The sequence below is a fragment of the Emys orbicularis genome, chromosome 19, assembly GCF_028017835.1.
Source record: "Emys orbicularis isolate rEmyOrb1 chromosome 19, rEmyOrb1.hap1, whole genome shotgun sequence".
NCBI classification, from domain to species: domain Eukaryota; kingdom Metazoa; phylum Chordata; order Testudines; family Emydidae; genus Emys; species Emys orbicularis.
Genome location: NC_088701.1, coordinates 3,385,528 through 3,399,066, shown reverse-complemented (window position 1 = coordinate 3,399,066; position 13,539 = coordinate 3,385,528). Strand labels below are relative to the sequence as shown.

Below are 13,539 nucleotides of genomic sequence, written 5' to 3'. Positions count from 1 at the left end.
ACTGGCAGCCTGTTGCACCTCTCCCCACCGACTGGCCCCCTTGGGCCCCCGAAAGCGATCAAGCTCCTGCCCACAAAGCAGTTTTGTGAGCTGGTGCACACGGCAGGGTCACACCACCACTCCCTTTAGTCCTTCCAGCCCTAGAGGGCAGATGGGCCAAAGCAGAGTGGGGCTGTGTCTTCCTACTTGGAATGGGGATGGTGTATCTCCGGGGGGGCCTGCACCTGAGACCATTGCTCTCTTTTTACAAAGGGGGCAGCTATTGCTACACCTCTGCCAGGTAGCTAAAAATCCTTGCTGGAGTATATTACGTGATTGGTTTAGCTACTACTCTGGTTCCCCCCAGCGGAAGTGACTGCACACCACTCAGATGCCAGGAAAAGAGACCCCACGGAAACCAGGCCAGAGGCTAGACATGAAATTTAATTTAATAGAAATTTTCTTCAATCATTCATACATTCAAGTGTGAACATGAGAAGTCTCTGAACCCCTACCTCTGCCCTTCACTCCCACCCACAATACAGTTCAGAGTAGTTAGAAGCTTGGACTCCATATCCTGCTCCCTTACAATCTACCAACCCCCATTCTGTCCACCACGCTCCCCCCACCCCAGCATTCTGTGACCTCCCTCACCAAGACAACGTTCTCTTCATTCTAGCCCGTGCCCCATTTCCCCTCCACAATAGCTCTATGCAATTTCCAAGGGGATTCCTGAGGTGTCAGGCATATTACAGAAGATCAAGGAACTACAGATGTTTGCTTTAGAGTCCAAAGAAAGGGGAGGAAAATGCTTAGTTACACATCCCACTTAGTCTGAGCTGTTAAAAGCACTTTCTGTTCAACTGTGGATCTAGTTTGGACAGCCGCTTCAGTTGTCAAAAACAAGGCAGCAGCCACATAGTGGGAAATGGATCCATCCCCTCATTTTAAGCAGCTCTCCCCACAGCTGGACAGTTCCCTGTGAGAACAGACTGCTGAAAATGAGGCGTAATACTGCAGTCTAGTAGATTCCAACCCCTTGGTTCACCAAAGCTGTGCTAGGATGGAGGAAAAGCCAACCCTACCATCCCGCCCACTCAGGTCACTGACATGGGAGCAGGGGTTGGAATCTGCTTCATGTGAGAAGGGAGGGGCAGGGCAGGTGACTGGGGAAGGAGGGGAAGTGGGTCGCTGCTTCCTATATATCCCTTTGCAGAGCATCTGGAGGACAGGAGCCAGTAGAGAAACCAGCCACCATTAAGAGTAGTTGCTGCTGCTGTTCCTGTCTGAGCCAAGGGTTACGTTTCTACAGTTAACCTTAGCATACATTCATACACTGCAGGGCCCAGACCTGGACTCACATGACTGGATCATTGATGGCATTGGGGGCATGTGAAATAAAAAACAAACCACAAACAAAACACCAATAAAAAAAGTTCAAGTCTCATAGAGACATTACTGTATCCCCTCCCCCTCTCCTTATTTGGGTTTAACCAAGCGAGCCCCATGGTGTGGGCCAAAGGTGAGGCTCAGCGGAGGAGCGGTGCTGCGGGAACGGCCTTTTACAGCTCGTCCTTCAGCGGTCCCTCCGTTTCCTCCTCTTCCTCCTTCTCTGGCTCATCGTCATCATCATCCTCCTCTTCCTCATTATCGTCCCCTTCGGGCTCCTCGTCCCCTTCCTCCTCTTTCCGCTTCTTGTCCTCCTCCTCCTGTTTCTTCCTCTGCTCCTCGTCCTGCTGCTCCTTCATTTTCTTCTCAGCATCCTGGAGATTGACGACAACACGAGTCAGCCGAAAGGGAGCGGGAAGATGGTGCAAGCGGTTTGGGCGCTAGCCTGGGCCCCAGGTTCTAATTCCCTGCTCTACCAGACTCCCTGGGTAACCTTTGGCAAGCCCATGCCTCAGTTTCCCCATCTGCACGAGGGGGGAGGATACTGCCATTGGGCTGGGTTGGGCCAGGGGCTCAGATAAGTACCTGGAGGAAGGAGAGAGGCTGCAAGGAACGGAGTAGGCCAGGAGGCTGGACTCTACTCAACGCTCTGAACAGCTTCAGACCACCTTAAACCTTCATGCCTTGGCAAGAATATTTGCCTCACTTCAGATGGGGAAACTCAGGCCAGGAGCGGTTGGGATGTACCCAGCACCTCAGTGGAAGAGGCCAGGAGTCCTGCTTCAGCCATAGACCCGTCCTGACAGCCCCTTTCCACTCGGAGAGGATGGGCGGCCATTAGATTAGAGGGTTTAGGTTTCAGAACATTTATTGGACTGTCCGGCCTCTCCCCCTCCACATCAGATTGTTTGAGGTGTTTCTATGCCCCATTAGAACTGAACAGCCCCATCACCCTCCCAGCACAAGAGATGCAGCAAAGCCCCTGGACTCAGCTTGCCTTTCCCTGCACTAGGATTCCCAGTGGAGCCCCTTGAACAGCTGCGGGTCCTTCCTCCGGCTCAGGGGGTGACTCAGTCACCGCACTGCCCGACAGCAGCATGGGCTCTGGCTCAGAGCAGTGGTGCCCCCCATGCTGACTCAAAGGGAGGAGGACTTGTCCTGGCAGGGGAAATCTCTTCTGGAGGAGCAGGAGCGCTCCCCAGGGGCAGTCATTACCTTGGTGGCTCCCCAGGTCTCATTGCCAAACTCCTCTGCGAACTTCTCGTCGTCCGTGATCAGGAAGTTGTCGAAGATGGTGCCAGATTTCACCTGAAAGGATAGCGAGCCAGTGAGTGCGCAGCAGGGAGCAGCCAGGTGCCCCAAGGCGACTTCGCCCACGTCCCCCCAAGCGCAGGGGAGGGGGGTGTCAGCCAGCAAGACAAGGGTTAAGAGAGTCAAGTCCTGCCCAGAAGAGAACTTACTGCTGCTCAGCCAAGGCTGAGGCCGATTGGGCAAGAGATAAGCATCTGTTTTGGCTTGGGAAGCGTTCAGACATACAGGAGCCAGGAGTCCCTGAGGGAGAGTTACGGTATCTGCCAACAGGGGGCAGCACTGCCAGCAGCACAGCCAGGCACAAGGCCCCCGTCCCATCAGACTGGATACCCCAGCACTTTAATGCAGCTGGGGCTCCGGGGGCTCAGTCTGAAGCAGAGCCCAGTTAAAGGCGAGTTCCCACCCCAGCGCAAGGTGGCACGGTCTATGCGATAGAGAGCTTGCTGAGTCCTGCTCCCCGCCAGCCCTCTCGGGAGGAGCGCACCTGCCACAGATCCAAGCCGATGACGCCAAAGCTGTCGTAGGAGTACAGGCTGGGGTCGGGGGTGTAGTCCGGGTTGTCGATCTCAGGGTGCACCCACTTCCCCTTGTAGTCAGGGTTGTCAATCTGGCGGGGTTTCCACTCCCCCTGGGGAGCAGGAGAACAGCAGGTGAGAAACCAGCGAGTGGGGAGAGGGATTACAGCTGGTCTTACAGGGGGAGAAAGATTAGGGAACAGGCCTGGCCTGGGGACACCAGCGCTGCCAGAAGCTATTGCAGCTGTAGGAGTGGACAGGCAGCCTCCCTCGGTGCACACGGCACCCTGAGGATCACAGGCCCAGATTTTATTAAGGGGAGTTGGAACACAAGGGCTCTCACCTACAGCTGGACTGGGCTGAGGCTGCCATCGAGGGAGCCCAGTGCTAGCATGCCATGGATTCTTCCCACGACATGCTGGAACCCTGAACCAAGGGCCATGGTGGATTCTCCATCACTGGCCGTTTTTAAAATCAAGACTGGGGATTTTCCCCAGAAGCTCTGATCTAGGAATTACTGCAGGCCAGTTCACTGGCCTGTGTTAGGCAGGAGGTCAGACGTGACTGGAGGATCACAATGGTCCCCTCTGGCCTTGGTATCTATGACTGAGCAGCCACGTGCCAACTCAAGAACCAGGGAACGTGCCTGTTCAATCTCTGCTCCCCAGCCCGCCCTTGGAAGGTCCCAGAGTCCCTCCTTACCCAGGACTAGCTCAGCGTGAAGATGATTAGACTGGCGCAGTGTTGCCACAATAGTTTGGAGTTACCAGAGTCTTGATCTCCTCCCTCCAGGGCATAAGCCCATCCCCTTGCAGAGGGCTGGAGGCGGCACCAAGAAGGGAATGCTCATTGGCACTGCACAGAGGTGTTATGGGGGTTCATGCCTTTCTCTAGGGCAGGAAACCTTAACGGGGTGCATTTATCACTCCAAGGCAGTAACTGGTGAGTGTCAGGCCTCATCCCCTGGGTACACAGATACTCAGCACCGACTGCAGCAGGGCTGCGGCTCCTCAACCGACAGAAGGCCACGACGTTCATGCAAGTTTGCAATCAGGCACTCTAGACCCCTGCTGCAGACCCAGCCCGTGGGCCAGCCTTACCTTGTACTCTGGGTTCTGGATCACCGGAGGCTCCCACTCCCCATCCATCTCCTCATCCCAGTCCTCCGGCTTCTTGGCATCAGGGTCAGGAATGTGCTCTGGCTTATCCCAATCCTGAGGGGCAGAGGAAGAGAACCAGGCAGATGTCAGGAATTGATTCTCCACCAACTCCTCGCTCTGATGGATATCCTGCCCTCCATTACCCCGGCCACACCAGCCAGCGCCACACACAGCGAGAGCTACAGCCGCTATCCCCCACCACCTGGCCACACGGGCGGGGGGAAATGATTAGCATTATGGTGCTAGTCTCTGCCCATCCCCATACGCTGTCCCAGCCCGAGATCTGCAGCCCCCAACTCACCTCTGGCTTAGTGTCCTCGGGGTCGTCTATCTTGGCCCTATCGTCCCAGTCCTCTGGTTTCTTGGCCTCCGGGTCCTTGATCTTCTTGGGAGGCAGGAAGTCCCAGTCTTCCTCCAGGCTGCCCGACTCCACCTTGTTGTTGTCGATCTTCACCTCGTAGGTGTTGTCAGGCCGCACAATGAGGGTGTAAAGGTGGGTGAACTCGTCGTCCTGGACAAGGGAAGGAGCCAGGGATTAGATGAAGGCTCTCAGCTCAGGGCCAAGGAGATCTCACTCCAGGCCCATGTCACGGGGGCAGCCAGGAGACTCACCTTGCAGCGGATGTCTTTGTTGATCAGGACGTTCTTCCCTTTGTAGTTGAAGATCACGTGCACTTTTTTGGTCCCTGGGCCACAGATGTCAGGGCCTGGATTGGAAACAAGCTACAGTTCAGAGGAGCAAACCCAGCCTGCATCAGGAGGGGCTGAAAGTCACCTTGTTCCAGCGTGGAGAGCTGGCAAATTCTGCCCCCAGCAGGACCAGCGACTAGCTCACCACAAGCACATCCCCACACTGGGGCGTACACTGGCCTTGTTGGCAGGCTCAGTTGAGAGAACATGGGCTGAATGGGGCTCAGACTGGACTCTTCCCCCTGCTGGTCACCCACCAGAAACAACAGAGGGGCAGTGTTGGGGGGAACACAGAGGTTGCCCTTCTGTTGCTCATGATGGGTCCTAGGGCAGGCTGGTCTCCAGGCCTGTCAGGACACTAGATTCCAGGGAATCTGGGGACAGAATTTGAATTTTAGGTGCAATCCCCAAGTCCCTTCATCCACCTCTGGGGTGGAGCACAGCAACAGCCCATGACCGCTTAGACCAGCTTTGGCAGCTGAAGCTGTGGGTGAATCCGGGGAGAGCAGAGCGGTATTAGCCAAGCTGGAACCGGCCAGGACATGGCCCCAACAACTCATGACAAGTTCCCCAGCAGCCCCTAGTGCCATGCTGGGCCAATGAGCATCCCCTGCTAAGTCACCCACCCACTCCTGGGGGTTTGGAGAGCTCCCCTCCAGACACCTGCTTCGCATGAGACCCTACCACAGTCTGGGCCCCTGCAGCTAGTCCATGGCTAGCAGAGCCCACCCCGCAGGCACTCACCAAACATGATGTTGTACTCCGAGTCCCCGTGCATGTCCTCCTGGCTCAGGCCCGAGGGGAAGAGCTTGACGTAACCACCACCGCAGTCGATGTTCTGCTCGTGTTTCACCGTGAACTGCACCACCAAGGTCTTGTCCTTGTTGCTGAAGGAGTCAAAGCGGGCAGACAGGGCGTAGAAACGGGCGTCCTGGCTCGTCTGGAGGCCTGGCAAGGGGAGGGGGAAAACACAGTCAAGAGCCAGCAGGGAGGGGGAGCGTGATCCCTCAGTAGCTGGCCTCACAGCTCAGCACATTCGGGCAACAGGCCTGTTTGCTCTCAGCTCCCCAGCAGGGGAGATTGTATGCAGGCACCATGCTGGTCATCTTACAGCTAATGCTTCAGGGCACGAGGTGGCAACCAGCAAGGGATTATCCCCCCAGCCATGTACACAGGTGCATTATGGGGGTTTTGCCAGCTTCACCAGGGGTCAGGCATCAGTGGCTGTCAGCTGCCATGCACTGTTATCTGGACCGTGGTAGTGTCATGGACCTGTGCAGACAGTTAAGAGGCAGCCCTGTCCCAAAGCGCACACAATCCAGACGACTAACCCATTACAGCCAGAATGGGATGGGAAGGATTTACTGGGCTGAGCTGACACTAGGGTATTTATAGAAGTGCTGGGTGATTTATAGGCAAGTAGTAACTCAACCATCTTGCCCATTGGCTCCTCTGGCAAAGAGCAAAGGCCCCGATCTCCCTAGTGCATCCTGGGGGACACAACACAATGCAGCAGGAACACGATTTCCCACCTTTATCCTTCTCGGCGTCCCCGTAGAACTTGCCCGCCGTCAGTTTGAACTTCCCATAGTCCGACTTGTGCTTCGACTCCACCCAGCGGCTTGTCCAGGCATCTGTGGGGAAAAGACACAGGCATGAAGTTTTAACAGCCGCCCCGCTATCACCACACACTCAGGAGAGGGCATGTGGGCTACAGACCCAGCCCACCCTTGGTCACTGAGTGAGGAAGGCCCCACCTCGCTAGGACATCACAGGCCAGAGAAGAGCTCTCGAAGCCAATCACTGGCTAGTGTTCCAGTCACCCATGAAGCCAGAGGCAAGAGCCTCATTTTCAGCAGGTGGAAAGGAAGCAGCTTGCCCAAGGTCATATTGAGCCTGTCTCTCTCCTCCCCCCCCCCCCCCCCCGCCCCAAGAGTTCTGACTCCCAGTGCCTCTGTTCCAGCCAGCCAGTAGACCACACTCCCCCACCCCATATGCAATGATGGGCCTGCTTCATCCAGCAGGCAGAGCGAAAGTTGACCATGTAAGTGTGTGGCAGAGGATTAAGTGTGGAACAGGATCTTGCATTTCTCTTCCCCCATGAGTCCTCATGAAGAGGACAGGCAACACACAAGGACTGTCACCTGCTGCTGAAATGCAGCCTCCTCTGGGGTGGAATACGGCAGCTGTTTAACAGTCAATCCTGCATTGGCAGCTTATAATGCTTGTTAGTGCTTTGATCAACATGCCCCAACATCCATCTAGAGTGGCTGGCCGGCCGCCTCTCATCCCTTAGTACTGCAAGCTGCATCATGGACCAGAAGCAGAGGCCTTGTCTGAAGGGGCCATGTCACAGCCTTTAGAGCCGTAGGCTCACCTAAGCCCTTCAGGCAGGAGTCACCAGCTTCCCAGACAAGTTACAACACCTGCTTCCGAACTCATTGGCTCGGTCACAGCTGCACACGAGAACAGCTTAGCAGGCCACGAGCTGCCGTGCACGCCCCAGATGCACACTGTATCTATACCGTTTCTCACCCGGGCACAGCGGGACTGAGCTGAGGCCAGGAAGCGCTCTGCTCTGAGATCTACGGAGCCGGATAACTTTGCACCCAGCCATCCACTAGGGCGGATTTTTGCTTTCAGACCTGCACATGGTGCCCAACCCCCATAGGGCTGTATGGTCGGCATGTGCCCCAAAATGTTCAACCCCCAGTCCTTATAGAACAGACACTCATCCCCACAGGGCCCAATAATTAATTATCGATTCCCCACTGCCCCTTCAGTCTAGACTACACAGGGAGGCAATTATGAAACTAAAAAGGCCTCCAGCCACCCACCCACACCCCCAAGGCCCTGCCTCCTTTCTAGAGAAGGAAACTCCCCTCTATAAGCCCTTAAACACAGAAGACCGGCTGCTGCCTATAGGAGGCAAATAGGCCCTCTCCAGGTTGAGTTTATTCGAGAAGCATGGGAAGATACCAGGCCTCTGGTTTCAGGTTGTGTTGTAACAGGCTGTATATTCAGAGGCTCTTACAATTTCAGCTACTGAACTGCTACCAAGTGAGTTTTTAAATCTGAACTGCTATGTACTGATTTGGGGAGGGGGAGGCAGATTTTCCTCACCCCCTCAAATATTTTCAGAGCCTCTTTTGAAAAGGCTTTAAACTGACATCCTAATGCTATCTTGAGCCCATGGCAAATGAAACTCTCTGTAATGAGAGACAGCTGCAGGTTAGCTCAGTACTCCCAACCCACAATCCCAAATCCCGCAGAGCCCTGACCAGCCAAAGCAGGATTTTAGGGCATAGGATTTAAATGTTTTGTGGGTGAAATAGAATTCCTGCCTCCCAACAGGAGTCTCTGCCCCACTGTGAGTGTGGCCGGCCTCCTGGTTCTATATGGACTCAATTGATCCTATTATGATTTCCCCCTCCCCACAGAGTTCCCTTTGGTTCTGCAGGGACCATTTATACCACTGCACCATTAATCTTCCCTACAGATACCACCCCTATGTTCATGAAACCAGGACACCCCAACTCTGTAACCTCACAGATCTGAACCCTATTTAATCCTCCCTGCCAACCCCCAGCCCCAACCATGAGCCTGACAGCACAGTGAGCACTACAGAAAAACCTTATGTCCTTCACTCCAACGCCCCCCCCCCCCCCCAGCAGATCTACACTGACCCCTCCTCCCTCAGAGCCACACTCACCCTGGGGAACCCCCCATCACAGCTGTTCTTCAGAGCCTGCCCTTCACTGCACACCCCCACCCCCAGCCCAGAGACTAGTCAACCCTGACTAACCCCTCCACCTGCAGGGCTAGCCTGACCCCATGGAGACCTCCCCCCAGGGGACTCCCATCACCGCCCCACCCCCCATCTCCTGCAGGGCTAGCCTGACCCCATGGGACCCCATCACCTCCCCTTCATTCCCACCCCCCAGCTCCTGCAGGGCTAGTCTGACCCCATGGAGACCCCCCCCCCATCACCTCCCCTTCATTCCCACCCCCCATCTCCTGCAGGGCTAGTCTGACCCCATGGGACCCCCATCACCTCCCCTTCATTCCCACCCCCCAGCTCCGGCAGGGCTAGTCTGACCCCATGGAGACCCCCCCCCCATCACCTCCCCTTCATTCCCACCCCCCATCTCCTGCAGGGCTAGTCTGACCCCATGGGACCCCCATCACCTCCCCTTCATTCCCACCCCCCAGCTCCGGCAGGGCTAGTCTGACCCCATGGAGACCCCCCCCCATCACCTCCCCTTCATTCCCACCCCCCATCTCCTGCAGGGCTAGTCTGACCCCATGGGACCCCCATCACCTCCCCTTCATTCCCACCCCCCAGCTCCGGCAGGGCTAGTCTGACCCCATGGGACCCCCATCACCTCCCCTTCATTCCCACCCCCCATCTCCTGCAGGGCTAGCCTGACCCCATGGAGACCCCGATCACCTCCCCTTCATTCCCACCCCCCCATCTCCTGCAGGGCTAGTCTGACCCCATGGGACCCCCCATCACCTCCCCTTCATTCCCACCCCCCATCTCCTGCAGGGCTAGCCTGACCCCATGGAGACCCCCATCACCTCCCCTTCATTCCCACCCCCCATCTCCTGCAGGGCTAGCCTGACCCCATGGGACCCCCATTACCTCCCCTTCATTCCCACCCCCCCATCTCCTGCAGGGCTAGCCTGACCCCATGGGACCCCCATTACCTCCCCTTCATTCCCACCCCCCCCATCTCCTGCAGGGCTAGCCTGACCCCATGGAGACCCCCATCACCTCCCCTTCATTCCCACCCCCCAGCTCCTGCAGGGCTAGCCTGACCCCATGGGACCCCCATCACCTCCCCTTCGTTCCCACCCCCCATCTCCTGCAGGGCTAGCCTGACCCCATGGAGACCCCCATCACCTCCACTTCATTCCCACCCCCCATCTCCTGCAGGGCTAGCCTGACCCCATGGAGACCTCCCCCCATGGCCCCCCACCGCCCCGCCCCCCTCACCTCCGTCCCCGAACTCCTCCCTGAAGTACTGGGCGGGCCCCGCCGCCACCAGGCCCAGCAGGCCGCACAGCGCCAGGAGCGGGCTCATCGCGGTGGGTCTCGCGCTAGTCCCCGGGAGGTGCCGACCTGACCCAACGGCGCCCAAGACACTGACTGCGGGCGCGGAGCCGACGGCGGCCGCACTTATACCCGGCCCGGCCCAGCGCCCGCCCCCGCCGCCGCCCCATTGGCCCGAGCCCTAGCGACGCGCGGCCCCATTGGCCGGCAGCCTGCCCGACGAGTGAGGCTGCGCCCCCGAACGTTGGCGTCCCAGATGGCCGCTTCCGATTGGTTGCCGAGCTCGGCCAATCAGGAGCGACCACGCGTTCGGGGGGAGACGCCCCCCTCCCCTCGCTGGCTGTGTCACCGCCGCCTGTCAGGTCACGTGAGCTTTCGGCCTCTCTTAAAGGGCCAGCACATAGTTATTGTGCTGAGGCTCGTTCCCCCTCCTCTCCACCACCCTGGCTCAGTGCGGGGGGCAATCCCACCCCATAACCACCACCAGGGGGGGAGGTGATAAAATAACCCAAGTGGGGGAAGGAGGGGACCTGGTGACATTGTCACGGTGATGCCACGCGTTGTGACACAATACGGCGCCGTGACATAATGTTACGTGATGATGCAAGCAGATGCTGACTGTAGCAGGATGGGGCACCAGGCTGGGATCCTGGCTCTGTGGGCACGGCCCGGGGTCCAGTGGGCAGCACAGGGGGGCTAGGAGCCAAGACTCCTGGGTCCTTTACTCATCTCTGCCACTGACTGTTCCTGAGGCTTTGGTCACCTCCCTTAGGCCCCACTTCCCCCTCTGTGAAGATACCAGCCTACCATTATGGGATGCTCTGAGTCCTCGGCTGAAAGGCAGGGGTTTGTGAGGATTAGTCTTTATCCTCTGCAAATTGGAACCCGCTGTTGTTCCTTTGGTGTTGTGCCGCTGCCTCCCAGCGCTAACAAGAAAGCAATTGTTAAAGCATAATGTGCTCACACAGGGACTAGGCAGGGAGCCATGGAAACACCAGTCATTGCGATTGCTACTCTGGTACCAACTCAGAAATCGGGGTTCTGATTCTTTGCTCATCAAGGGTTAGAAAAGTTAATCGTGCTGTCCTGCGCAAACTGCATCTCTGATCTTTTAATTCCGACTCCCTAAATGCCTCCAGCAGTTTCATCTAGTGTCAAGTTTTTTCTTCACCTCCAAGTGCTGTGCGCTCTTAGCTGTCATGCTCTCCTCCAGCAGTGGCTGCATTGCAGGGGAAGGTGGATCACTGGATAGCTGTACCTCTCACTGAATTCGCTTAAAGTGCTTATAGATTCTCAGAAGGGGCAAAGGTCTTATATTGGAGATCTCACACTGCCAGTGCAAAAACACCCTTGGAATTTCTAAATATTACAGATGACAATTTCCCAACTTAGAAAGTGTTCCAACCAACCCAGGGGAATTCTATATTAGACCTAATCCTGACAGAGAAAGAGAAACTGATCACAGAACTAAAAATTAATAGCAGCTTAGGCATAAGTCATCATGGCTTGATCACATTTATAATGTGCAAGCAGAATAAAGTCCAAACCAGTTGTTACACACACACACACACACACACACACACTTAAAAGGGCCAGTTTCACAAAGCTGAAAAATCATGAGCCAAATCAGCTGGGAAAAAGAATGTAATCAGAAAATTTAAGAACATTTAACAAGATGCCCCAAAATTGAGGAAGAAGGCCGTATGGGTTAAAAAAAACTGAACTAGGTTAGCGGGGAAATTAAGGCAGCTAAAACAATTATATAACAAATAGAAGAAAGGGGAAATTGATAGTAATGTAAATCAGAAGCTAGGGATTGTCAAAAACTGATAAGGAAAGCCAAGGGGCACAAGGAGAAATCTATGGCCAGCAGAATTAAGGACAATAAGAAGGAGTTTTATTAAGTATGTTAGGAACAAAAAGAATCCCATCAACGGTAATGGTCGACTACTAGATGGAAATGGTAGACCTGTCAATAATAATTAAGAAAAGGCAGAAGTGTTCAATAAATATTTCTGTTCTTATAATAGGGGAAAAAACAGATGATGTAGTCAACATATGATGATGATAACACTCTTTCCATTCCACTAGTATCTCTTGAGGATGTTAAACAGCAGCTACTAACATCAGACATTTTTAAATCAGCAGGTCCAGATAACTTGCATCCAAGAGTTTTAAAAGAGCTGGCTGAAGAGCTCACTGGACCATTGATATTGATTTTCATTACATCTTGGAACACTGGGGAAGTTCCAGAAGACTGGGAAAAAAGCTAATGTTGTGCCCACATTTTAAAAGGGTCAACGGGATGGCCTGGGTAATTATATTCTTGTCAGTCTGACATCAGACCCAGGCAAGATAATGGAGCGGCTGATATGGGACTTGATTAGTAAAGAATTAAAGGAGGGTAATATACTTAATGCCAATCAACATGAGTTAATGGAAAATAGACCCTGTCAAACTAAATGATTCTTTTTTATTCGATTACAAGTTTGGTTGATAAAGGTAATAACGTTGATGCAATATATTAGACTTCTGTAAGGCCCTGGACTTGGTACTGCACAACGTTGTGATTAAAAACCGAGAATGATACAAAATTAACAGGACACATTAAATAGATAAAAAGCTGGCTCAAAACTTAACTGTAAATGGAGAATCATCAACAAGTAAGTATGTTTCTAGTGGAGTCCCACACAAATCTGTTCTTGGTCCTATGCCATTAAACATTTTTATCAATGACCTTGAAGAAAACATAAAATCACCTCTGATAAAGTTTGCAGATGACACAAAAAGTGTGAGCGGTAAATAATGAAGAGGACAGGTCAGTAATACAGAGCGATCTCAGTCGGTTGGTAAACTGGGCGCATCTCTAGAGTAGGAATAGAGCGATTAGTTTCTCTCTGTATTTGTCACTGGTGAAACCGCTGCTGGAAGCCTATGTCCAGTTCTGGTGTCCCCTATTCAAGAAGGATGTTGATAAATTGGAGAGGGATCAGAAAAGAGCCACAAGAATGATTAAAGGATTAAAAAACCGCCTTATAGTGAGAGACTCAAGGAGCTCAATCTATTTAGCCTAACACAGAGGTTAAGGGGTGACTTGATCACAGTCTATAAGTACCTACATGGGAAACAAATATTTAATAATATTGCATCTGAAGAAGTGAGGTTCTTACCCACGAAAGCTTATGCTCCCAATACTTCTGTTAGTCTTAAAGGTGCCACAGGACCCTCTGTTAAATATTTAATAATGGGCTCTTTAGTCTAGCAGAGAAAGGTCTAACACAATCCAATGGCTGGGAGCTGAAGCTAGACAAATTCAGATTAGACATGAGGCATACATTTTTACCATTGAGGGTAATTAACCATTGGAACGACTTACCAAGGGTTGCGGTGGATTCTCCATCACTGGCCATTTTTAAATCAAGACTGGATCTTTTTTCTA

The 13,539-nt window shown here is 53.9% G+C and overlaps 1 protein-coding gene across 1 annotated transcript; it reads right to left on the bottom strand.

Annotated features, from left to right (window-relative positions):
• Nucleotides 1–403: 403 nt before the first annotated feature.
• Nucleotides 404–10,194, bottom strand: CALR (calreticulin). The gene is made up of 9 exons (XM_065419169.1): nt 10,044–10,194; nt 6,577–6,678; nt 5,789–5,992; nt 4,967–5,061; nt 4,656–4,865; nt 4,295–4,408; nt 3,164–3,307; nt 2,584–2,676; nt 404–1,742 (listed from the first exon to the last, which is right to left on the bottom strand). Exons 1-9 carry the CDS (start codon nt 10,129–10,131, stop codon nt 1,542–1,544), a joined length of 1,251 nt encoding a protein of 416 aa, XP_065275241.1. The 5' UTR covers nt 10,132–10,194; the 3' UTR covers nt 404–1,541.
• Nucleotides 10,195–13,539: the final 3,345 nt, after the last annotated feature.